General features: G+C 42.9%; 1 protein-coding gene across 1 annotated transcript in view; it reads left to right on the top strand.

The window, feature by feature from the left end:
• The window catches only part of LOC105393020 (transient receptor potential protein), an 85,052-nt gene that overhangs the window by 8,822 nt on the left and 50,418 nt on the right, over window positions 1-25,812 (top strand). The window contains exons 2-5 of the mRNA XM_048625241.1: window positions 4,187-4,237; window positions 19,936-20,048; window positions 22,146-22,290; window positions 24,959-25,054. Of these exons, the coding sequence (XP_048481198.1) occupies window positions 4,187-4,237; window positions 19,936-20,048; window positions 22,146-22,290; window positions 24,959-25,054 (405 nt within the window). The remainder of the gene's footprint in view (window positions 1-4,186; window positions 4,238-19,935; window positions 20,049-22,145; window positions 22,291-24,958; window positions 25,055-25,812) is intronic.

Genomic DNA, 25,812 nt, shown 5'->3' with positions numbered 1-25,812 from the left:
GGCCAATATCTCTACTAAGCACTATCAGCAAAATCCTCGAAAAAGTTGTCAATGGTAGACTAACCAGTTATTTGGAAAAAAACAATCTTTTAGCTAGCAACCAATTTGGATTTAGAACAGGGAAGTCTACAGAAGACGCTGTGGCTACACTTTCGAAACTAATAACCGAGAAGCTTGATAGAGGACAAAAGTGTCTTGGAATATTTTTAGATCTTCAAAAAGCGTTTGACACCGTGTCTATACCACTGCTCCTCAAAAAACTTGAGAATATGGGAGTCCGTGGCACCCCGCTTGACTGGTTTACGGACTACCTCATGAATCGTCAACAAGTTACCAAGGTTTTAGATAATTCTAGCAATAAAGCCAAAGTAAAATACGGTATTCCGCAGGGAAGCACTCTGGGCCCGACCCTATTTCTGATCTACGCTAACAGTTTGTGTAAATTGGAACTCAAAAATGGTCAATCACTCGCCTTTGCCGACGATACTGCACTCATTTTTTATGGGTCCACTTGGGAATCTGTAAAAGAAACTGCAGAGAAAGGTCTTATGGCAGTTACCAGATGGCTGGAGGATAACCTGCTCACCATCAATGTTCCCAAAACAAAATACATATGCTTTAGAATTACAAACGCAAATAAGCCCACATCTAACTTTAACATAACCGTACACACATACCCCTGCAACCGACAAATTAACAGCTCCGACAACTGTAGTTGTAAAAAACTGGAACAGACTAGCAACATTAAATACTTGGGTGTTATAATTGATGAGAAACTCAACTGGCAGCCACAAATTAAAGCTCTTAGCAACAGAACCAGGAGACTTATCCCAATATTTAAAAATCTACGAGATGTCGCTGATAAAAGCCTTTTATTGACTGTCTACACCGCCCTATGTCAGTCATTGCTTTGCTACTGTATACCAATATGGGGCGGGGCAGCAGCTACACACCTAATAGAGTTAGAAAGGGCGCAAAGGATGGTTATCAAGATCATGTTCCGGAAGCGCAGACGCTACCCTACTGAGCTACTGTACAAAGAAACAAAAATACTTACAGTTAGGCAGCTTTATATTCAAAACACGATCTTGCGTTTCCACAAACATAACCCCCCAAAACCATCTGAACCTACTAGACGACGTAGACGCGTGCCAATCACACGGGTCAAAACAACTTTTGCCAGTCACCAATATACATTTAGAGGTCCGATTTTATATAAAAAACTTAACAACATTAAAGATATCCCGAAACTTAGTAAATATTGTCTAAAAAAAATACTGAAATGCAAGCTTAACGAACTAAACTACGACAGCACTGAGAAATTTCTGAATCCACTTTCATAAACACACCTTGATACATACACACATACTCACACGCACAAATACACAACACGCACACACACACACACACACTCACAACACACACACACACGCACACACTCACAACACACAAACACACACACACACACACACACACACTCGCACACACACACATACTACATGCATGTTAGATTTAGTTGTACTTACCGATTCACATTTTTTTATATAGTTATACCTTTTCCAACTGATGTAAATTTTTGATTGTAATTTCATACTTTCTTCTATATACCTACAAAATTATATCATGATCAATCTTCATGTTCATTTAGCTATGTTCAATCTTCACTGCTTCTGTTATTTACTTATAAAAATGTTCATTGAATGGGAAGGCACTGACTCTCAAGATACAGGGTTACCTAGTTTGGGAGTCAGGGTTTTCATGTTTTATGTTTACTCTGCTTGTTTTCAATAAAGATTATTTATTATTATTATTATTATTATTATTATAATTCCATTTTTTTACCATTTTAAATTGGTGGTCAGTTACTGGCATCGAGTGTGGTCAGTAACTAGATTTAAGTGGTCAGTTACTGGGAAAATCACTACTTTTTGTTTGCAAAAATATATAAAAAAATGAGTAATTTCTACATGTTTGCTATTTACTCAGGAATGTAGCTCTGTTATTCTAGTTTTTAAAACAAAAATCGGATTTAATAAGCGATAAGAATTGAGCCCGCTACAGACAAATTACTGGAACAACTCCCTTAAGGTGGTCAGTTACTGGGTGTTTTGCCCTACCGCCAGAGCAATAATTTTTATCAGAATCATAGGTAAATTATAAATAATATTTATTCAATACCAATGGAATGATATTTATCATTCGTCCATACATTTAAGTATGAAAGCGTAAGGGGTTACTAATCTTTTTTGCTGTCTTTACTCACAGGGGTAAGTAATACGAGGTATAAAAACGAATAGTATAACATTGACAAGCTATACGCCCATATTATATAAATTTATTAAGTATAACGTTCACTGTGTATAACAAACGGAAGGTATAATTACTAAATACATAATTTCGTAAAGGATAACGTTCAAAAAGTATAATTTCATTATCATCATCATCATCATCATCGATTAAAATGTATAACGTTCATAATATATATCGTTTATAACATATATAATTCAACGGAAATAATATCATTATGTATAATGAACAAAAAAATATATTATTATTGGAGCTATGTTGGGAGATGCTCCGCTTTGGTTTCGACGAACATGTGCACCTAACACGCTCCTCCTCGCTTTGCTCGTCGTCGCACCTATCTTTAGGATTTGGTACTAGGGGTTTTCACAGCATTATTATTATTGAAGCTATGTTGGGGGTCGCTCCGCTCCGCTTCGCTGCGCTCCGCTTTGGTTTCGACGAACATGTGCACCTAACACGCTCCTCCTCGCTTTGCTCGTCGTCGCACCTATCTTTAGGTTTTGGTACTAGGGGTTTTCACAGCGTTATTATTATTGAAGCTATGTTGGGAGACGCTCCGCTCCGCTTCGCTGCGCTCCGCTTTGGTTTCGACGAACATGTGCACCTAACACGCTCCTCTTCGCTTTGCTCGTCGTCGCACCTATCTTTAGGTTTTGGTACTAGGGGTTTTCACAGCGTTATTATTATTGAAGCTATGTTGGGATACGCTCCGCTTTGGTTTCGACGAACATGTGCACCTAACACGCTCCTCCTCGCTTTCCTCCGTGCTAGGGGGTTTGACGGCGTTGGGTAATTAACACAGATTATGTGATATGAGAAGAACTTTATACAAAATTTTAGTATATATTTTAATTGATATACGTAATGTATGTTATACGAATTGATATTAGTCCTCGTGAGTGTTAGTTATTTTGATATTATATGAAATGTACGTTATACCAAGTGAAATTATACATTTCGTTTTTATACGTCGCAATACGCACCCTACTCACAGTTGAAAGTCCTGTGGAATCAGCACATGGGAAGCCATACTTGAACTTTAGGAAAAGGATTCCTTTGCTGTCCATAATCGCCATACCACTACTCCAGAGAGTTGAGAATTGAGTTTCATATACAGTAATAAAATATTTCAGGCTAATTATAAAATCAAACGATACTTACTAGCTTTAATTGGAAAAGCTTTAGAAGATAACATATATTTCACTGTACAACTTATTTACTTAGTTGAAGAAACAAATCTGAGCGAAGTGATCTCCTCAATTTTCCGATAAGAACAGAAGATCTGGCGAATTAGATTGTAGAAATGTGTTAGCCCGGCGGCGAAAGTCTTTCTTGAGGAAAACCTTTTCCAAAAACTACTTACCTATCACTGCCAGCAACCTCTGTACGAAACAATTGTTGAATTTATATAACTTAACTTTATCCCCGTTTAGGTTTACAAAGTTTAAAAGTACCAAAGTACACCCTAAATACAGAAAAAATTTAGACTTAATTTTTTAACATTTTTCCTAGCTGTGAATACCTAGCTTTTATTATACTTAATAATTAGTGTAGGTTAAGTGTAACGGTCCATCAACATACTATTCTACAGTCCATTTAGATTGTGGTCCCACGGAATTTTTCGCCCTACAAACGTTTCGTTACAAATTTTTACTCAGTAAATTCTATGGGCTAACAGTTCATGGGTAAATCGATTATACGAGTAGAACCGTTTCAGAGGCCCTATCACGAAGTCCAGAAATAACATTTTCAAAGTGTCGTATGTCAATACAATTTGATACCGAAAACCGTTGTTAAAACAAGTTCGCGATAGGTGCACGGATTCGTAAACAGATTAATTATCTGCCTGAATGTCAAAACTTCTTACCATTGTCCCCAGACGAAGATGAACCGCGGGTCCCGGGAGGAGCTCCTCGGCAGCAGTCAGGAGGCGCTGCGGAACAGCCAGCACGACCTGCGCAACGTGTACGAGCGGCCCCTCACCAGGGAGGAGAAGACGTACCTGCTGCACGCCGACAGGGGCGACTACAAGACTGTTCAGAGGTGGGTGTCCCACGCTCTATATACGCACTATACTAACACTCTATATACATATGCGAAGCATATGAGGAAGGGGACTCCCACGCTCTATATACTTATGCGAAGCATATGAGGAAGGGGGCTCCCACGCTCTATATACTTATGCGAAGCATATGAGGAAGGGGGCTCCCACGCTCTATATACTTATGCGAAGCATATGAGGAAGGGGGCTCCCACGCTCTATATACGCACTATACTAACACTCTATATACATATGCGAAGCATATGAGGAAGGGGACTCCCACGCTCTATATACTTATGCGAAGCATATGAGGAAGGGGGCTCCCACGCTCTATATACGCACTATACTAACACTCTATATACATATGCGAAGCATATGAGGAAGGGGACTCCCACGCTCTATATACTTATGCGAAGCATATGAGGAAGGGGGCTCCCACGCTCTATATACTTATGCGAAGCATATGAGGAAGGGGGCTCCCACGCTCTATATACGCACTATACTAACACTCTATATACATATGCGAAGCATATGAGGAAGGGGACTCCCACGCTCTATATACTTATGCGAAGCATATGAGGAAGGGGACTCCCACGCTCTATATACTTATGCGAAGCATATGAGGAAGGGGGCTCCCACGCTCTATATACGCACTATACTAACACTCTATATACATATGCGAAGCATATGAGGAAGGGGACTCCCACGCTCTATATACTTATGCGAAGCATATGAGGAAGGGGGCTCCCACGCTCTATATACTTATGCGAAGCATATGAGGAAGGGGGCTCCCACGCTCTATATACGCACTATACTAACACTCTATATACATATGCGAAGCATATGAGGAAGGGGACTCCCACGCTCTATATACTTATGCGAAGCATATGAGGAAGGGGGCTCCCACGCTCTATATACTTATGCGAAGCATATGAGGAAGGGGACTCCCACGCTCTATATACTTATGCGAAGCATATGAGGAAGGGGGCTCCCACGCTCTATATACGCACTATACTAACACTCTATATACATATGCGAAGCATATGAGGAAGGGGACTCCCACGCTCTATATACTTATGCGAAGCATATGAGGAAGGGGGCTCCCACGCTCTATATACGCACTATACTAACACTCTATATACATATGCGAAGCATATGAGGAAGGGGACTCCCACGCTCTATATACTTATGCGAAGCATATGAGGAAGGGGGCTCCCACGCTCTATATACGCACTATACTAACACTCTATATACATATGCGAAGCATATGAGGAAGGGGACTCCCACGCTCTATATACTTATGCGAAGCATATGAGGAAGGGGGCTCCCACGCTCTATATACTTATGCGAAGCATATGAGGAAGGGGGCTCCCACGCTCTATATACGCACTATACTAACGCTCTATATACATATGCGAAGCATATGAGGAAGGGGACTCCCACGCTCTATATACTTATGCGAAGCATATGAGGAAGGGGGCTCCCACGCTCTATATACGCACTATACTAACACTCTATATACATATGCGAAGCATATGAGGAAGGGGACTCCCACGCTCTATATACTTATGCGAAGCATATGAGGAAGGGGGCTCCCACGCTCTATATACTTATGCGAAGCATATGAGGAAGGGGGCTCCCACGCTCTATATACGCACTATACTAACACTCTATATACATATGCGAAGCATATGAGGAAGGGGACTCCCACGCTCTATATACTTATGCGAAGCATATGAGGAAGGGGGCTCCCACGCTCTATATACTTATGCGAAGCATATGAGGAAGGGGGCTCCCACGCTCTATATACGCACTATACTAACACTCTATATACATATGCGAAGCATATGAGGAAGGGGACTCCCACGCTCTATATACTTATGCGAAGCATATGAGGAAGGGGGCTCCCACGCTCTATATACTTATGCGAAGCATATGAGGAAGGGGACTCCCACGCTCTATATACTTATGCGAAGCATATGAGGAAGGGGGCTCCCACGCTCTATATACTTATGCGAAGCATATGAGGAAGGGGGCTCCCACGCTCTATATACTTATGCGAAGAATATGAGGAAGGGGGCTCCCACGCTCTATATACGCACTATACTAACACTCTATATACATATGCGAAGCATATGAGGAAGGGGACTCCCACGCTCTATATACTTATGCGAAGCATATGAGGAAGGGGGCTCCCACGCTCTATATACTTATGCGAAGCATATGAGGAAGGGGGCTCCCACGCTCTATATACGCACTATACTAACACTCTATATACATATGCGAAGCATATGAGGAAGGGGACTCCCACGCTCTATATACTTATGCGAAGCATATGAGGAAGGGGGCTCCCACGCTCTATATACGCACTATACTAACACTCTATATACATATGCGAAGCATATGAGGAAGGGGACTCCCACGCTCTATATACTTATGCGAAGCATATGAGGAAGGGGGCTCCCACGCTCTATATACTTATGCGAAGCATATGAGGAAGGGGGCTCCCACGCTCTATATACTTATGCGAAGCATATGAGGAAGGGGACTCCCACGCTCTATATACTTATGCGAAGCATATGAGGAAGGGGGCTCCCACGCTCTATATACGCACTATACTAACACTCTATATACATATGCGAAGCATATGAGGAAGGGGACTCCCACGCTCTATATACTTATGCGAAGCATATGAGGAAGGGGGCTCCCACGCTCTATATACTTATGCGAAGCATATGAGGAAGGGGGCTCCCACGCTCTATATACTTATGCGAAGCATATGAGGAAGGGGGCTCCCACGCTCTATATACGCACTATACTAACACTCTATATACATATGCGAAGCATATGAGGAAGGGGACTCCCACGCTCTATATACTTATGCGAAGCATATGAGGAAGGGGGCTCCCACGCTCTATATACTTATGCGAAGCATATGAGGAAGGGGACTCCCACGCTCTATATACTTATGCGAAGCATATGAGGAAGGGGGCTCCCACGCTCTATATACTTATGCGAAGCATATGAGGAAGGGGGCTCCCACGCTCTATATACGCACTATACTAACACTCTATATACATATGCGAAGCATATGAGGAAGGGGACTCCCACGCTCTATATACTTATGCGAAGCATATGAGGAAGGGGGCTCCCACGCTCTATATACTTATGCGAAGCATATGAGGAAGGGGGCTCCCACGCTCTATATACTTATGCGAAGCATATGAGGAAGGGGGCTCCCACGCTCTATATACTTATGTGAAGCATATGAGGAAGGGGGCTCCCACGCTCTATATACGCACTATACTAACACTCTATATACATATGCGAAGCATATGAGGAAGGGGACTCCCACGCTCTATATACTTATGCGAAGCATATGAGGAAGGGGGCTCCCACGCTCTATATACGCACTATACTAACACTCTATATACATATGCGAAGCATATGAGGAAGGGGACTCCCACGCTCTATATACTTATGCGAAGCATATGAGGAAGGGGGCTCCCACGCTCTATATACTTATGCGAAGCATATGAGGAAGGGGGCTCCCACGCTCTATATACTTATGCGAAGCATATGAGGAAGGGGGCTCCCACGCTCTATATACTTATGCGAAGCATATGAGGAAGGGGGCTCCCACGCTCTATATACGCACTATACTAACACTCTATATACATATGCGAAGCATATGAGGAAGGGGACTCCCACGCTCTATATACTTATGCGAAGCATATGAGGAAGGGGGCTCCCACGCTCTATATACGCACTATACTAACACTCTATATACATATGCGAAGCATATGAGGAAGGGGACTCCCACGCTCTATATACTTATGCGAAGCATATGAGGAAGGGGGCTCCCACGCTCTATATACTTATGCGAAGCATATGAGGAAGGGGGCTCCCACGCTCTATATACTTATGCGAAGCATATGAGGAAGGGGGCTCCCACGCTCTATATACGCACTATACTAACACTCTATATACATATGCGAAGCATATGAGGAAGGGGACTCCCACGCTCTATATACTTATGCGAAGCATATGAGGAAGGGGGCTCCCACGCTCTATATACGCACTATACTAACACTCTATATACATATGCGAAGCATATGAGGAAGGGGACTCCCACGCTCTATATACTTATGCGAAGCATATGAGGAAGGGGGCTCCCACGCTCTATATACTTATGCGAAGCATATGAGGAAGGGGGCTCCCACGCTCTATATACTTATGCGAAGCATATGAGGAAGGGGACTCCCACGCTCTATATACTTATGCGAAGCATATGAGGAAGGGGGCTCCCACGCTCTATATACGCACTATACTAACACTCTATATACATATGCGAAGCATATGAGGAAGGGGACTCCCACGCTCTATATACTTATGCGAAGCATATGAGGAAGGGGGCTCCCACGCTCTATATACGCACTATACTAACACTCTATATACATATGCGAAGCATATGAGGAAGGGGACTCCCACGCTCTATATACTTATGCGAAGCATATGAGGAAGGGGGCTCCCACGCTCTATATACTTATGCGAAGCATATGAGGAAGGGGGCTCCCACGCTCTATATACTTATGCGAAGCATATGAGGAAGGGGGCTCCCACGCTCTATATACGCACTATACTAACACTCTATATACATATGCGAAGCATATGAGGAAGGGGACTCCCACGCTCTATATACTTATGCGAAGCATATGAGGAAGGGGGCTCCCACGCTCTATATACTTATGCGAAGCATATGAGGAAGGGGGCTCCCACGCTCTATATACTTATGCGAAGCATATGAGGAAGGGGACTCCCACGCTCTATATACTTATGCGAAGCATATGAGGAAGGGGGCTCCCACGCTCTATATACGCACTATACTAACACTCTATATACATATGCGAAGCATATGAGGAAGGGGACTCCCACGCTCTATATACTTATGCGAAGCATATGAGGAAGGGGGCTCCCACGCTCTATATACTTATGCGAAGCATATGAGGAAGGGGGCTCCCACGCTCTATATACGCACTATACTAACACTCTATATACATATGCGAAGCATATGAGGAAGGGGACTCCCACGCTCTATATACTTATGCGAAGCATATGAGGAAGGGGGCTCCCACGCTCTATATACTTATGCGAAGCATATGAGGAAGGGGGCTCCCACGCTCTATATACGCACTATACTAACACTCTATATACATATGCGAAGCATATGAGGAAGGGGACTCCCACGCTCTATATACTTATGCGAAGCATATGAGGAAGGGGACTCCCACGCTCTATATACTTATGCGAAGCATATGAGGAAGGGGGCTCCCACGCTCTATATACGCACTATACTAACACTCTATATACATATGCGAAGCATATGAGGAAGGGGACTCCCACGCTCTATATACTTATGCGAAGCATATGAGGAAGGGGGCTCCCACGCTCTATATACTTATGCGAAGCATATGAGGAAGGGGGCTCCCACGCTCTATATACGCACTATACTAACACTCTATATACATATGCGAAGCATATGAGGAAGGGGACTCCCACGCTCTATATACTTATGCGAAGCATATGAGGAAGGGGGCTCCCACGCTCTATATACTTATGCGAAGCATATGAGGAAGGGGACTCCCACGCTCTATATACATATGCGAAGCATATGAGGAAGGGGGCTCCCACGCTCTATATACGCACTATACTAACACTCTATATACATATGCGAAGCATATGAGGAAGGGGACTCCCACGCTCTATATACTTATGCGAAGCATATGAGGAAGGGGGCTCCCACGCTCTATATACGCACTATACTAACACTCTATATACATATGCGAAGCATATGAGGAAGGGGACTCCCACGCTCTATATACTTATGCGAAGCATATGAGGAAGGGGGCTCCCACGCTCTATATACGCACTATACTAACACTCTATATACATATGCGAAGCATATGAGGAAGGGGACTCCCACGCTCTATATACTTATGCGAAGCATATGAGGAAGGGGGCTCCCACGCTCTATATACTTATGCGAAGCATATGAGGAAGGGGGCTCCCACGCTCTATATACGCACTATACTAACGCTCTATATACATATGCGAAGCATATGAGGAAGGGGACTCCCACGCTCTATATACTTATGCGAAGCATATGAGGAAGGGGGCTCCCACGCTCTATATACTTATGCGAAGCATATGAGGAAGGGGGCTCCCACGCTCTATATACGCACTATACTAACACTCTATATACATATGCGAAGCATATGAGGAAGGGGACTCCCACGCTCTATATACTTATGCGAAGCATATGAGGAAGGGGGCTCCCACGCTCTATATACTTATGCGAAGCATATGAGGAAGGGGGCTCCCACGCTCTATATACGCACTATACTAACACTCTATATACATATGCGAAGCATATGAGGAAGGGGACTCCCACGCTCTATATACTTATGCGAAGCATATGAGGAAGGGGGCTCCCACGCTCTATATACTTATGCGAAGCATATGAGGAAGGGGGCTCCCACGCTCTATATACTTATGCGAAGAATATGAGGAAGGGGGCTCCCACGCTCTATATACGCACTATACTAACACTCTATATACATATGCGAAGCATATGAGGAAGGGGACTCCCACGCTCTATATACTTATGCGAAGCATATGAGGAAGGGGGCTCCCACGCTCTATATACGCACTATACTAACACTCTATATACATATGCGAAGCATATGAGGAAGGGGACTCCCACGCTCTATATACTTATGCGAAGCATATGAGGAAGGGGGCTCCCACGCTCTATATACTTATGCGAAGCATATGAGGAAGGGGGCTCCCACGCTCTATATACTTATGCGAAGCATATGAGGAAGGGGACTCCCACGCTCTATATACTTATGCGAAGCATATGAGGAAGGGGGCTCCCACGCTCTATATACGCACTATACTAACACTCTATATACATATGCGAAGCATATGAGGAAGGGGACTCCCACGCTCTATATACTTATGCGAAGCATATGAGGAAGGGGACTCCCACGCTCTATATACTTATGCGAAGCATATGAGGAAGGGGGCTCCCACGCTCTATATACGCACTATACTAACACTCTATATACATATGCGAAGCATATGAGGAAGGGGACTCCCACGCTCTATATACTTATGCGAAGCATATGAGGAAGGGGGCTCCCACGCTCTATATACTTATGCGAAGCATATGAGGAAGGGGACTCCCACGCTCTATATACTTATGCGAAGCATATGAGGAAGGGGGCTCCCACACTCTATATACATATGCGAAGCATATGAGGAAGGGGGCTCCCACGCTCTATATACTTATGCGAAGCATATGAGGAAGGGGGCTCCCACGCTCTATATACGCACTATACTAACACTCTATATACATATGCGAAGCATATGAGGAAGGGGACTCCCACGCTCTATATACTTATGCGAAGCATATGAGGAAGGGGGCTCCCACGCTCTATATACTTATGCGAAGCATATGAGGAAGGGGGCTCCCACGCTCTATATACTTATGCGAAGCATATGAGGAAGGGGGCTCCCACGCTCTATATACGCACTATACTAACACTCTATATACATATGCGAAGCATATGAGGAAGGGGACTCCCACGCTCTATATACTTATGCGAAGCATATGAGGAAGGGGGCTCCCACGCTCTATATACGCACTATACTAACACTCTATATACATATGCGAAGCATATGAGGAAGGGGACTCCCACGCTCTATATACTTATGCGAAGCATATGAGGAAGGGGACTCCCACGCTCTATATACGCACTATACTAACACTCTATATACATATGCGAAGCATATGAGGAAGGGGACTCCCACGCTCTATATACTTATGCGAAGCATATGAGGAAGGGGGCTCCCACGCTCTATATACTTATGCGAAGCATATGAGGAAGGGGGCTCCCACGCTCTATATACTTATGCGAAGCATATGAGGAAGGGGGCTCCCACGCTCTATATACGCACTATACTAACACTCTATATACATATGCGAAGCATATGAGGAAGGGGACTCCCACGCTCTATATACTTATGCGAAGCATATGAGGAAGGGGGCTCCCACGCTCTATATACTTATGCGAAGCATATGAGGAAGGGGGCTCCCACGCTCTATATACTTATGCGAAGCATATGAGGAAGGGGACTCCCACGCTCTATATACTTATGCGAAGCATATGAGGAAGGGGGCTCCCACGCTCTATATACGCACTATACTAACACTCTATATACATATGCGAAGCATATGAGGAAGGGGGCTCCCACGCTCTATATACTTATGCGAAGCATATGAGGAAGGGGGCTCCCACGCTCTATATACGCACTATACTAACACTCTATATACATATGCGAAGCATATGAGGAAGGGGACTCCCACGCTCTATATACTTATGCGAAGCATATGAGGAAGGGGGCTCCCACGCTCTATATACGCACTATACTAACACTCTATATACATATGCGAAGCATATGAGGAAGGGGACTCCCACGCTCTATATACTTATGCGAAGCATATGAGGAAGGGGGCTCCCACGCTCTATATACTTATGCGAAGCATATGAGGAAGGGGGCTCCCACGCTCTATATACTTATGCGAAGCATATGAGGAAGGGGACTCCCACGCTCTATATACTTATGCGAAGCATATGAGGAAGGGGGCTCCCACGCTCTATATACGCACTATACTAACACTCTATATACATATGCGAAGCATATGAGGAAGGGGACTCCCACGCTCTATATACTTATGCGAAGCATATGAGGAAGGGGGCTCCCACGCTCTATATACGCACTATACTAACACTCTATATACATATGCGAAGCATATGAGGAAGGGGACTCCCACGCTCTATATACTTATGCGAAGCATATGAGGAAGGGGGCTCCCACGCTCTATATACTTATGCGAAGCATATGAGGAAGGGGGCTCCCACGCTCTATATACTTATGCGAAGCATATGAGGAAGGGGGCTCCCACGCTCTATATACGCACTATACTAACACTCTATATACATATGCGAAGCATATGAGGAAGGGGACTCCCACGCTCTATATACTTATGCGAAGCATATGAGGAAGGGGGCTCCCACGCTCTATATACTTATGCGAAGCATATGAGGAAGGGGGCTCCCACGCTCTATATACTTATGCGAAGCATATGAGGAAGGGGGCTCCCACGCTCTATATACTTATGCGAAGCATATGAGGAAGGGGACTCCCACGCTCTATATACTTATGCGAAGCATATGAGGAAGGGGGCTCCCACGCTCTATATACGCACTATACTAACACTCTATATACATATGCGAAGCATATGAGGAAGGGGACTCCCACGCTCTATATACTTATGCGAAGCATATGAGGAAGGGGGCTCCCACGCTCTATATACGCACTATACTAACACTCTATATACATATGCGAAGCATATGAGGAAGGGGACTCCCACGCTCTATATACTTATGCGAAGCATATGAGGAAGGGGGCTCCCACGCTCTATATACTTATGCGAAGCATATGAGGAAGGGGGCTCCCACGCTCTATATACTTCTGCGAAGCATATGAGGAAGGGGGCTCCCACGCTCTATATACGCACTATACTAACGCTCTATATACATATGCGAAGCATATGAGGAAGGGGACTCCCACGCTCTATATACTTATGCGAAGCATATGAGGAAGGGGGCTCCCACGCTCTATATACGCACTATACTAACACTCTATATACATATGCGAAGCATATGAGGAAGGGGACTCCCACGCTCTATATACTTATGCGAAGCATATGAGGAAGGGGGCTCCCACGCTCTATATACTTATGCGAAGCATATGAGGAAGGGGGCTCCCACGCTCTATATACTTATGCGAAGCATATGAGGAAGGGGGCTCCCACGCTCTATATACGCACTATACTAACACTCTATATACATATGCGAAGCATATGAGGAAGGGGACTCCCACGCTCTATATACTTATGCGAAGCATATGAGGAAGGGGGCTCCCACGCTCTATATACGCACTATACTAACACTCTATATACATATGCGAAGCATATGAGGAAGGGGACTCCCACGCTCTATATACTTATGCGAAGCATATGAGGAAGGGGGCTCCCACGCTCTATATACGCACTATACTAACACTCTATATACATATGCGAAGCATATGAGGAAGGGGACTCCCACGCTCTATATACTTATGCGAAGCATATGAGGAAGGGGGCTCCCACGCTCTATATACTTATGCGAAGCATATGAGGAAGGGGGCTCCCACGCTCTATATACGCACTATACTAACACTCTATATACATATGCGAAGCATATGAGGAAGGGGGCTCCCACGCTCTATATACTTATGCGAAGCATATGAGGAAGGGGGCTCCCACGCTCTATATACGCACTATACTAACACTCTATATACATATGCGAAGCATATGAGGAAGGGGACTCCCACGCTCTATATACTTATGCGAAGCATATGAGGAAGGGGGCTCCCACGCTCTATATACTTATGCGAAGCATATGAGGAAGGGGGCTCCCACGCTCTATATACGCACTATACTAACACTCTATATACATATGCGAAGCATATGAGGAAGGGGACTCCCACGCTCTATATACTTATGCGAAGCATATGAGGAAGGGGGCTCCCACGCTCTATATACTTATGCGAAGCATATGAGGAAGGGGGCTCCCACGCTCTATATACTTATGCGAAGCATATGAGGAAGGGGGCTCCCACGCTCTATATACGCACTATACTAACACTCTATATACATATGCGAAGCATATGAGGAAGGGGACTCCCACGCTCTATATACTTATGCGAAGCATATGAGGAAGGGGGCTCCCACGCTCTATATACGCACTATACTAACACTCTATATACATATGCGAAGCATATGAGGAAGGGGACTCCCACGCTCTATATACTTATGCGAAGCATATGAGGAAGGGGGCTCCCACGCTCTATATACGCACTATACTAACACTCTATATACATATGCGAAGCATATGAGGAAGGGGACTCCCACGCTCTATATACATATGCGAAGCATATGAGGAAGGGGGCTCCCACGCTCTATATACTTATGCGAAGCATATGAGGAAGGGGGCTCCCACGCTCTATATACTTATGCGAAGCATATGAGGAAGGGGGATCCCACGCTCTATATACGCACTATACTAACACTCTATATACATATGCGAAGCATATGAGGAAGGGGACTCCCACGCTCTATATACTTATGCGAAGCATATGAGGAAGGGGGCTCCCACGCTCTATATACGCACTATACTAACACTCTATATACATATGCGAAGCATATGAGGAAGGGGACTCCCACGCTCTATATACTTATGCGAAGCATATGAGGAAGGGGGCTCCCACGCTCTATATACTTATGCGAAGCATATGAGGAAGGGGGCTCCCACGCTCTATATACGCACTATACTAACACTCTATATACATATGCGAAGCATATGAGGAAGGGGACTCCCACGCTCTATATACTTATGCGAAGCATATGAGGAAGGGGGCTCCCACGCTCTATATACGCACTATACTAACACTCTATATACATATGCGAAGCATATGAGGAAGGGGACTCCCACGCTCTATATACTTATGCGAAGCATATGAGGAAGGGGGCTCCCACGCTCTATATACTTATGCGAAGCATATGAGGAAGGGGGCTCCCACGCTCTATATACTTATGCGAAGCATATGAGGAAGGGGGCTCCCACGCTCTATATACGCACTATACTAACACTCTATATACATATGCGAAGCATATGAGGAAGGGGACTCCCACGCTCTATATACTTATGCGAAGCATATGAGGAAGGGGGCTCCCACGCTCTATATACTTATGCGAAGCATATGAGGAAGGGTCTCCCACGCTCTATATACGCACTATACTAACACTCTATATACATATGCGAAGCATATGAGGAAGGGGACTCCCACGCTCTATATACTTATGCGAAGCATATGAGGAAGGGGGCTCCCACGCTCTATATACGCACTATACTAACACTCTATATACATATGCGAAGCATATGAGGAAGGGGACTCCCACGCTCTATATACTTATGCGAAGCATATGAGGAAGGGGGCTCCCACGCTCTATATACTTATGCGAAGCATATGAGGAAGGGGGCTCCCACGCTCTATATACGCACTATACTAACACTCTATATACATATGCGAAGCATATGAGGAAGGGGACTCCCACGCTCTATATACTTATGCGAAGCATATGAGGAAGGGGGCTCCCACGCTCTATATACGCACTATACTAACACTCTATATACATATGCGAAGCATATGAGGAAGGGGACTCCCACGCTCTATATACTTATGCGAAGCATATGAGGAAGGGGGCTCCCACGCTCTATATACTTATGCGAAGCATATGAGGAAGGGGGCTCCCACGCTCTATATACTTATGCGAAGCATATGAGGACGGGGGCTCCCACGCTCTATATACGCACTATACTAACACTCTATATACATATGCGAAGCATATGAGGAAGGGGACTCCCACGCTCTATATACTTATGCGAAGCATATGAGGAAGGGGGCTCCCACGCTCTATATACTTATGCGAAGCATATGAGGAAGGGGGCTCCCACGCTCTATATACGCACTATACTAACACTCTATATACATATGCGAAGCATATGAGGAAGGGGACTCCCACGCTCTATATACTTATGCGAAGCATATGAGGAAGGGGGCTCCCACGCTCTATATACGCACTATACTAACACTCTATATACATATGCGAAGCATATGAGGAAGGGGACTCCCACGCTCTATATACTTATGCGAAGCATATGAGGAAGGGGGCTCCCACGCTCTATATACGCACTATACTAACACTCTATATACATATGCGAAGCATATGAGGAAGGGGACTCCCACGCTCTATATACTTATGCGAAGCATATGAGGAAGGGGGCTCCCACGCTCTATATACTTATGCGAAGCATATGAGGAAGGGGACTCCCACGCTCTATATACTTATGCGAAGCATATGAGGAAGGGGGCTCCCACGCTCTATATACGCACTATACTAACACTCTATATACATATGCGAAGCATATGAGGAAGGGGACTCCCACGCTCTATATACTTATGCGAAGCATATGAGGAAGGGGGCTCCCACGCTCTATATACTTATGCGAAGCATATGAGGAAGGGGGCTCCCACGCTCTATATACGCACTATACTAACACTCTATATACATATGCGAAGCATATGAGGAAGGGGACTCCCACGCTCTATATACTTATGCGAAGCATATGAGGAAGGGGGCTCCCACGCTCTATATACGCACTATACTAACACTCTATATACATATGCGAAGCATATGAGGAAGGGGACTCCCACGCTCTATATACTTATGCGAAGCATATGAGGAAGGGGGCTCCCACGCTCTATATACGCACTATACTAACACTCTATATACATATGCGAAGCATATGAGGAAGGGGACTCCCACGCTCTATATACTTATGCGAAGCATATGAGGAAGGGGGCTCCCACGCTCTATATACTTATGCGAAGCATATGAGGAAGGGGGCTCCCACGCTCTATATACGCACTATACTAACACTCTATATACATATGCGAAGCATATGAGGAAGGGGACTCCCACGCTCTATATACTTATGCGAAGCATATGAGGAAGGGGGCTCCCACGCTCTATATACGCACTATACTAACACTCTATATACATATGCGAAGCATATGAGGAAGGGGACTCCCACGCTCTATATACTTATGCGAAGCATATGAGGAAGGGGGCTCCCACGCTCTATATACTTATGCGAAGCATATGAGGATGGGGGCTCCCACGCTCTATATACGCACTATACTAACACTCTATATACATATGCGAAGCATATGAGGAAGGGGACTCCCACGCTCTATATACTTATGCGAAGCATATGAGGAAGGGGGCTCCCACGCTCTATATACGCACTATACTAACGCTCTATATACATATGCGAAGCATATGAGGAAGGGGACTCCCACGCTCTATATACTTATGCGAAGCATATGAGGAAGGGGGCTCCCACGCTCTATATACGCACTATACTAACACTCTATATACATATGCGAAGCATATGAGGAAGGGGACTCCCACGCTCTATATACTTATGCGAAGCATATGATGAAGGGGGCTCCCACGCTCTATATACTTATGCGAAGCATATGAGGAAGGGGGCTCCCACGCTCTATATACGCACTATACTAACACTCTATATACATATGCGAAGCATATGAGGAAGGGGACTCCCACGCTCTATATACTTATGCGAAGCATATGAGGAAGGGGGCTCCCACGCTCTATATACTTATGCGAAGCATATGAGGAAGGGGGCTCCCACGCTCTATATACGCACTATACTAACACTCTATATACATATGCGAAGCATATGAGGAAGGGGACTCCCACGCTCTATATACTTATGCGAAGCATATGAGGAAGGGGGCTCCCACGCTCTATATACTTATGCGAAGCATATGAGGAAGGGGGCTCCCACGCTCTATATACGCACTATACTAACACTCTATATACATATGCGAAGCATATGAGGAAGGGGACTCCCACGCTCTATATACTTATGCGAAGCATATGAGGAAGGGGGCTCCCACGCTCTATATACTTATGCGAAGCATATGAGGAAGGGGGCTCCCACGCTCTATATACGCACTATACTAACACTCTATATACATATGCGAAGCATATGAGGAAGGGGACTCCCACGCTCTATATACTTATGCGAAGCATATGAGGAAGGGGGCTCCCACGCTCTATATACGCACTATACTAACACTCTATATACATATGCGAAGCATATGAGGAAGGGGACTCCCACGCTCTATATACTTATGCGAAGCATATGAGGAAGGGGGCTCCCACGCTCTATATACGCACTATACTAACACTCTATATACATATGCGAAGCATATGAGGAAGGGGACTCCCACGCTCTATATACTTATGCGAAGCATATGAGGAAGGGGGCTCCCACGCTCTATATACGCACTATACTAACACTCTATATACATATGCGAAGCATATGAGGAAGGGGACTCCCACGCTCTATATACTTATGCGAAGCATATGAGGAAGGGGGCTCCCACGCTCTATATACTTATGCGAAGCATATGAGGAAGGGGGCTCCCACGCTCTATATACATATGCGAAGCATATGAGGAAGGGGACTCCCACGCTCTATATACTTATGCGAAGCATATGAGGAAGGGGGCTCCCACGCTCTATATACTTATGCGAAGCATATGAGGAAGGGGGCTCCCACGCTCTATATACTTATGCGAAGCATATGAGGAAGGGGACTCCCACGCTCTATATACTTATGCGAAGCATATGAGGAAGGGGGCTCCCACGCTCTATATACTTATGCGAAGCATATGAGGAAGGGGGCTCCCACGCTCTATATACGCACTATACTAACGCTCTATATACATATGCTGTGCATATGAGGGGCGGGTGTCAGGAGGCGCTGCGGAACAGCCAGCACGACCTGCGCAACGTGTACGAGCGGCCCCTCACCAGGGAGGAGAAGACGTACCTGCTGCACGCCGACAGGGGCGACTACAAGACTGTTCAGAGGTGGGTGTCCCACGCTCTATATACCTAGGTATGCGAAGCATATGAGAATGGGGTGTCTCACGCTCTATGTAGGTCTGTGACTTTAAGACTTGTTCAGTGGTGCTCTAGTCTTGGCATGTCTTTTACACTATAGATATCGAAAATCTAACGAGAGAACTGTCACGCAATCGACACGATAAATACAACGAGATCAAGGTGGGTTTATGATTCATTTTGTAAAACTAAAAGAGCTTTAAAAAAACTAAAGTGGACAGATAGCAAAAGGGTATGAAATGAGAGCCTCCTTCAATTCTGGAGGGTTATGATTATAATGACTACGTTTGGCAGGCGGATTAAAGAGCTATGCTAATCAGTAAAATAATTGTTCTCACTAGACGAAAGCGAAGATGAGAGCGAAATATGGCGTGTTGGTGAGATTCAAATGTTAAGGTATTCAGTGAGTCAGTGAGTATTTACGCTTACTACGAGTAGGTATGCCCTAATTTTAACAGCCTGAATATTCAGGTTTATTTGATGAAAGTGTACGTATCTATTATTTACCTACCTTACTAGTCTAGCCGGCGGCCGATTCTACTAATTCCGCGTCGCTAAAACCCCAACCAGGTAGATGGAGGGGAAACTGTACAAGTGTCATGCGTCCGCTAATCTTATTTATAAATAGATAAACCCCAGTTTACATTTCAGTCTTCATGATCGAAGAATCGTAGATTTGATAAATCCAGAATTTCATTCGTTGCGAGTGTATGATAAGATAAGATAAGATAAGATATTCTTTATTTGCACACAAAAATATTGACAACAATACAAAACTTAATCTAACACATATGTACAAATGGCGGTCTTATCGCTTAAAGCGATTTCTTCCAGACAACCTTTGGGTGGAAGGATATTTAGATGTAAAGGGTAAAGTGTTGCAGGAATAAAGAATATACAATAAATATTTAATATACTAAAATATACTACCTACAATATATTTACATACATAATTTATATACCTAGCATCATAATATATAATATATTAAAATATATATTAATATATAATAAACTACATACCATGTTACTTATATATAATAATAAGCATATTAAAGAGGATATAGTGATCTTCAATCAAGAGCCGAGGAAATGGTCTTTTAACATCCTTTTGAATGAGGCCAATGACGGTGCTTTCCGTATACTAAGTGGGATATGTGTGTGATGATAAGTGTATGATCTTAATAATTTTAAATCTATTCTTAAGTATTTTAATCTATTCTTTATTCAATCAAAAAGATCGATAAAGTTTAGTCAATTAAGACTGGTTGTAAAGAAACTCTGAAAGAAAAATAAACATTATAAAGAATAAAAGATAGCTTGTTTGTTTTTAAAACGGGCTTTCAATCGAGTCACGTGTGAGATAGAAAATAGAATCGATTATTATATTCTCGTTGGCATCAATAAATCATATCATAGGCCGGTAAGAATAAATATGTTTATGAAAAAATCGCTGAATGTAACAAAATTAATTGTGAATTTGAAACAAAACAAAACAATATCTACCTACTATTTAATTGGCTAAAGCTTTTTTTAGGTATTGTTAAAAGTTATAAATCGCATTGTTATTTTATCAACGGAAAATGCGTAACCGCTTGTTAAAGCATTATTATTAATTTAATCAATACGATAAGAGGAGGTATTTTTGACACAATTTAGGTTAAGTTTTTTGTAAAGTGCATATTTATTTGTTAATTAATATAATTTTATTGTTTACACAATAAATAATTATGTCGTCCTTCAGTGTTTTGAACAAGCGTTCATTCGCAAATTCGTTAGTCGCTTTACCGTTCTGTCGCATACCAGTTATTCGCATTTCCAATTTTCGAACTTCAGTATTGACGACCGAATGGTGTAGTGGTTTTTGACCCTTACTGCCATTCCCGGCCGGTGTAGATATTTGGTTAAAGACAGAATATTTGTACTCTTGTCTTGGTTGTTTGCATCTGTGTAGATATATCAGCTGTCCGATACCCATATTACAGGCTCAGCCTAGCTCGGGCTCGGATGGCCGTGTGTGAGATGTTCCCACATAACGTATTATTTATTATTACTTTTCTCCCACAGACTAATAGACCAGTACAAGTCATCTCCCGACGTGCTGGACATCAACTGCGTGGATCCTTTAAACCGGTCCGCGCTCATCGCCGCCATCGAGAACGAAAACATAGAGCTTATCAAACTGCTGCTGAATGCTGGGATTAAGGTTAAGGTTAGTACAGCATATATGACTATACGTACCTAAGGGCTTGTACACAAAACTGAAATGCGACGTCGCATCGTAAAAATGTGCGACAGTTTTGACAGTTTTTCAGGGCAAATGCTTGATTACTGTCGCAGATTTTTGGGATGCGAGACGTCGCGACTGTCGTCTGTTTGATGTTGGGCATTTTTTATACCACCAAGGTGATTGTACTTTAGTGTACCGTCTAGGAAACAGTTAAGAACAAAACAATAAACTTACATTATTCCTTACTATAAACAAAACAATAAACAATTCAATAGTTTCATAAAAAATCTGGACAAAAAACTTAAAACCTTCGATTTTTGAGAGGCCACTACTTACGTAAATATCGTTTGCGTTGTATATTTTTTAAACCAATAATATAATGACTGGTTATATCAGTTATAATTAACTTGCAGTGGTAAACTAACACTTGTGGCGTAGAGTTTGTTAACCTTTTACCCTGAACGGAACTGTAGTAGGAGTGGGAAATTGTACATAAATCAGACACGGGAAACTTAGGATTTAATTGAATATTCTAGACATAATAAAGTGCTCTAGGTTTATCGTTACAGCATTGAATTGTAGCTTAAGGTAAGTACTTACTTACTCTTAACTAAATCAGGAAAAAGAGTACACCTATGTAGTGCTTTACTGTACATCAAAGTATGTAAGTATATTATAACTTAATGAAAAAATAACAGAAACAAATAGGTAGCAATAAATAAATAAAAATAGTATTTGCGTTTTCTCTAAAAAATAATTCATTTCGTATTAATAGAATTTGAGATGATACTAAACTAAAATGTTATTGCAATACCTACTTACAGATAAGTTAATAGTCATTTAATTTAGTAAATGTTATTAAGCTTTACTATATTGGATAACTTGGATACTTTTTTGTCTTTCATAGCTACCTACTTGTATTTTGAGACAAAGTGCGCAGTTACAAAATAGCTGGTATTCTCGTGGGAAATCATTTATTTCCGATAGTTTTTCATAGTTATCCGCTGGCGATTTTCTCAGCATTTCTCTTGAAAATTAATATTTAAAATTCACTTATTCGTCTTGAAATAACTTTCATGTCTAAAATATTATTATGTCGTATGTTTTACGGATATTTTGACGAATGTAAAATTTACACCAGTAATCCCAAGGGATGTTTCAAGGAACTTACAAAATAACTTATTGGGTACTGAAATACACATTGGTAAATACACAATTTAGTATAAATCAGATTACTATTATATATGAAGAATGCTCCAAAACTGTATCGCTAATATCAAATCGACAAACAAAAACTGTCCACAAATAATCCACTTTGTAAAAAGTAATTGAATTAAGGCTAAATGTGTTACCGGGCAGGTTCGGCCGCGGATCTGGGTCACTAACAGCATTACTCACATGTACTTAAAAGTGTCCCAGCTTAGCCAAATATTGCTATCACACGAGGAAAACTTGTGATTTTTAGATGAAAATCTGAAATTTTCATGCATTTTTTTATTGTTACCTTTTTAAACTTTGGTGTGTACTTAGCACAAATATAGCATAAAAACTTATTATCATCACAATAAAAATTATGTAGCGATTTGAATAACCCATTTAACAGTTGTACAGACCAGTCTTACCACCACCATCATTCTTGTCCAGTGCCTATCAGGTTTCAATATCTATATCTAAGTAGATGACTTTTGTCTTTGATACGATTCTGACATATATTATACTAGCTGATCCCGCGAGCTTCCCTTTGCCTTAATAGGTTTTCCCGTGGGAATTCCGGGATAAAAAGTAGCCTATGTTTTTTTCATTTCATTCAAATTCGTTCAGTAGTTTTGGCGTGAAAGAGTAACAGACAGACAGACACAGTTACTTTCGCATTTATAATTATAAGTTAGGATCATTTAATAGCATCGATAGATATAGTTATTGAAACTTTCAGTAAAACATGCTTACCGCTTAACTTTTTAATATCACGGAAGTGGTGCGGTGAATTTGCGTCATCATAATTCATTAATGATTCATTAATATCCCCCAGAAAATTTAACAACATGAGTAGCCTTGCGGTTGCTAACAATAATATTATTTTAATTTAATATATGCACGTGTTCTTATTTTCATTTATCTCCACAACCATTTATTAATCAGTTAAGTTTGTTGTCATGTCAGTACCTACCCTGAAACAAAATGTTTTGAAGTTATTCTCCTGAATTTTATTGGTGTAAATTTTTTGATTGTTACCCTTTCGCGTAAAAACTTCTGTATAGATTTTCCTAAAACTTGGTATGCAGGAAACTGAAACTCTAATTCAGAGTTTCACGTCATCTTCATAAGCTACTTTTTATCCAGGAATTTCTTCGAAAAATCTTTTTAGGCAAGCTCTTGGTAACAGCTAGTTTTATAAACACTCTATAACTTCTTCTTCTTCTTCCCAGTGTGTCGGTGACAAACACTAGAGCCGAACTCTATATCCAACGACTCATCTCTTCAGTCTATTGTCACTATCATTAGGTTAGAAAATTTCCCCGCTTGTCAATCATCATCATCATTACCATCACTTGCCAATACCGTTTCTGTACTTCCTCCTCCAATCCCCAGGACCATCATCATCATCATCATAATCAATACCGTTTCTCTACAACTTCCCTTCAATCCCCAGGATGCCCTCCTTCACGCCATCAAGGAGGAGTACGTGGAGGCGGTGGAGCTGCTGCTGCAGTGGGAGGAGCAGAACCACGTGCCCGGCGAGCCCTACGTGAGTCCCGCGTAGACTAACAATGTGCGAGCTAGATGGAGTGTCAGTGCAGCAGTACGTGGCGAGCTGCTGCTGCAGTGGGAGGAGCAGAACCACGTGCCCGGCGAGCCCTACGTGAGTCCCGCTTAGACTAACAATGTGTGAGCTAGATGGAGTGTCAGTGCAGCAGTACGTGGCGAGCTGCTGCTGCAGTGGGAGGAGCAGAACCACGTGCCCGGCGAGCCCTACGTGAGTCCCGCTTAGACTAACAATGTGTGAGCTAGATGGAGTGTCAGTGCAGCAGTACGTGGCGAGCTGCTGCTGCAGTGGGAGGAGCAGAACCACGTGCCCGGCGAGCCCTACGTGAGTACTTGTACTGAAATTAATAATATACGAACCAGAATTATTATAATTAAGATTATATTAAAGTTTGGGGTAGAGGTGACTCACTATTCGAATTTCATTTTTGTATTGAAAATAAAAATGAAAAAATATTTATTTAAATTTAAGATTATGAAGATAGATACAAAAAATAGAGGTTGCAGTGTTTTTTAAAAATTTAAAGGTGGTGATGTAGCAAGGGCTACCACACTAGGTAGGCCTGTGTCGTGGACAGCCAGTAAACAGGTTTTTAACAATTTATTTAAATATAGAAACAGGTGGCGTAGTTTAACAGTTTGAAATTTAAATTATATTGACATAAAACTTTCAAACTACTCATAAATAGGTAACTGCATGTCTGCTTTCTTATCCCCTAAGCAATTGTGACAAAATAAAGA

Source organism: Plutella xylostella, chromosome 14 (assembly GCF_932276165.1).
Source record: "Plutella xylostella chromosome 14, ilPluXylo3.1, whole genome shotgun sequence".
In the NCBI taxonomy this organism is placed as follows: Eukaryota; Metazoa; Arthropoda; class Insecta; order Lepidoptera; family Plutellidae; genus Plutella; species Plutella xylostella.
This window is presented reverse-complemented; position numbering and strand designations above follow the sequence as displayed.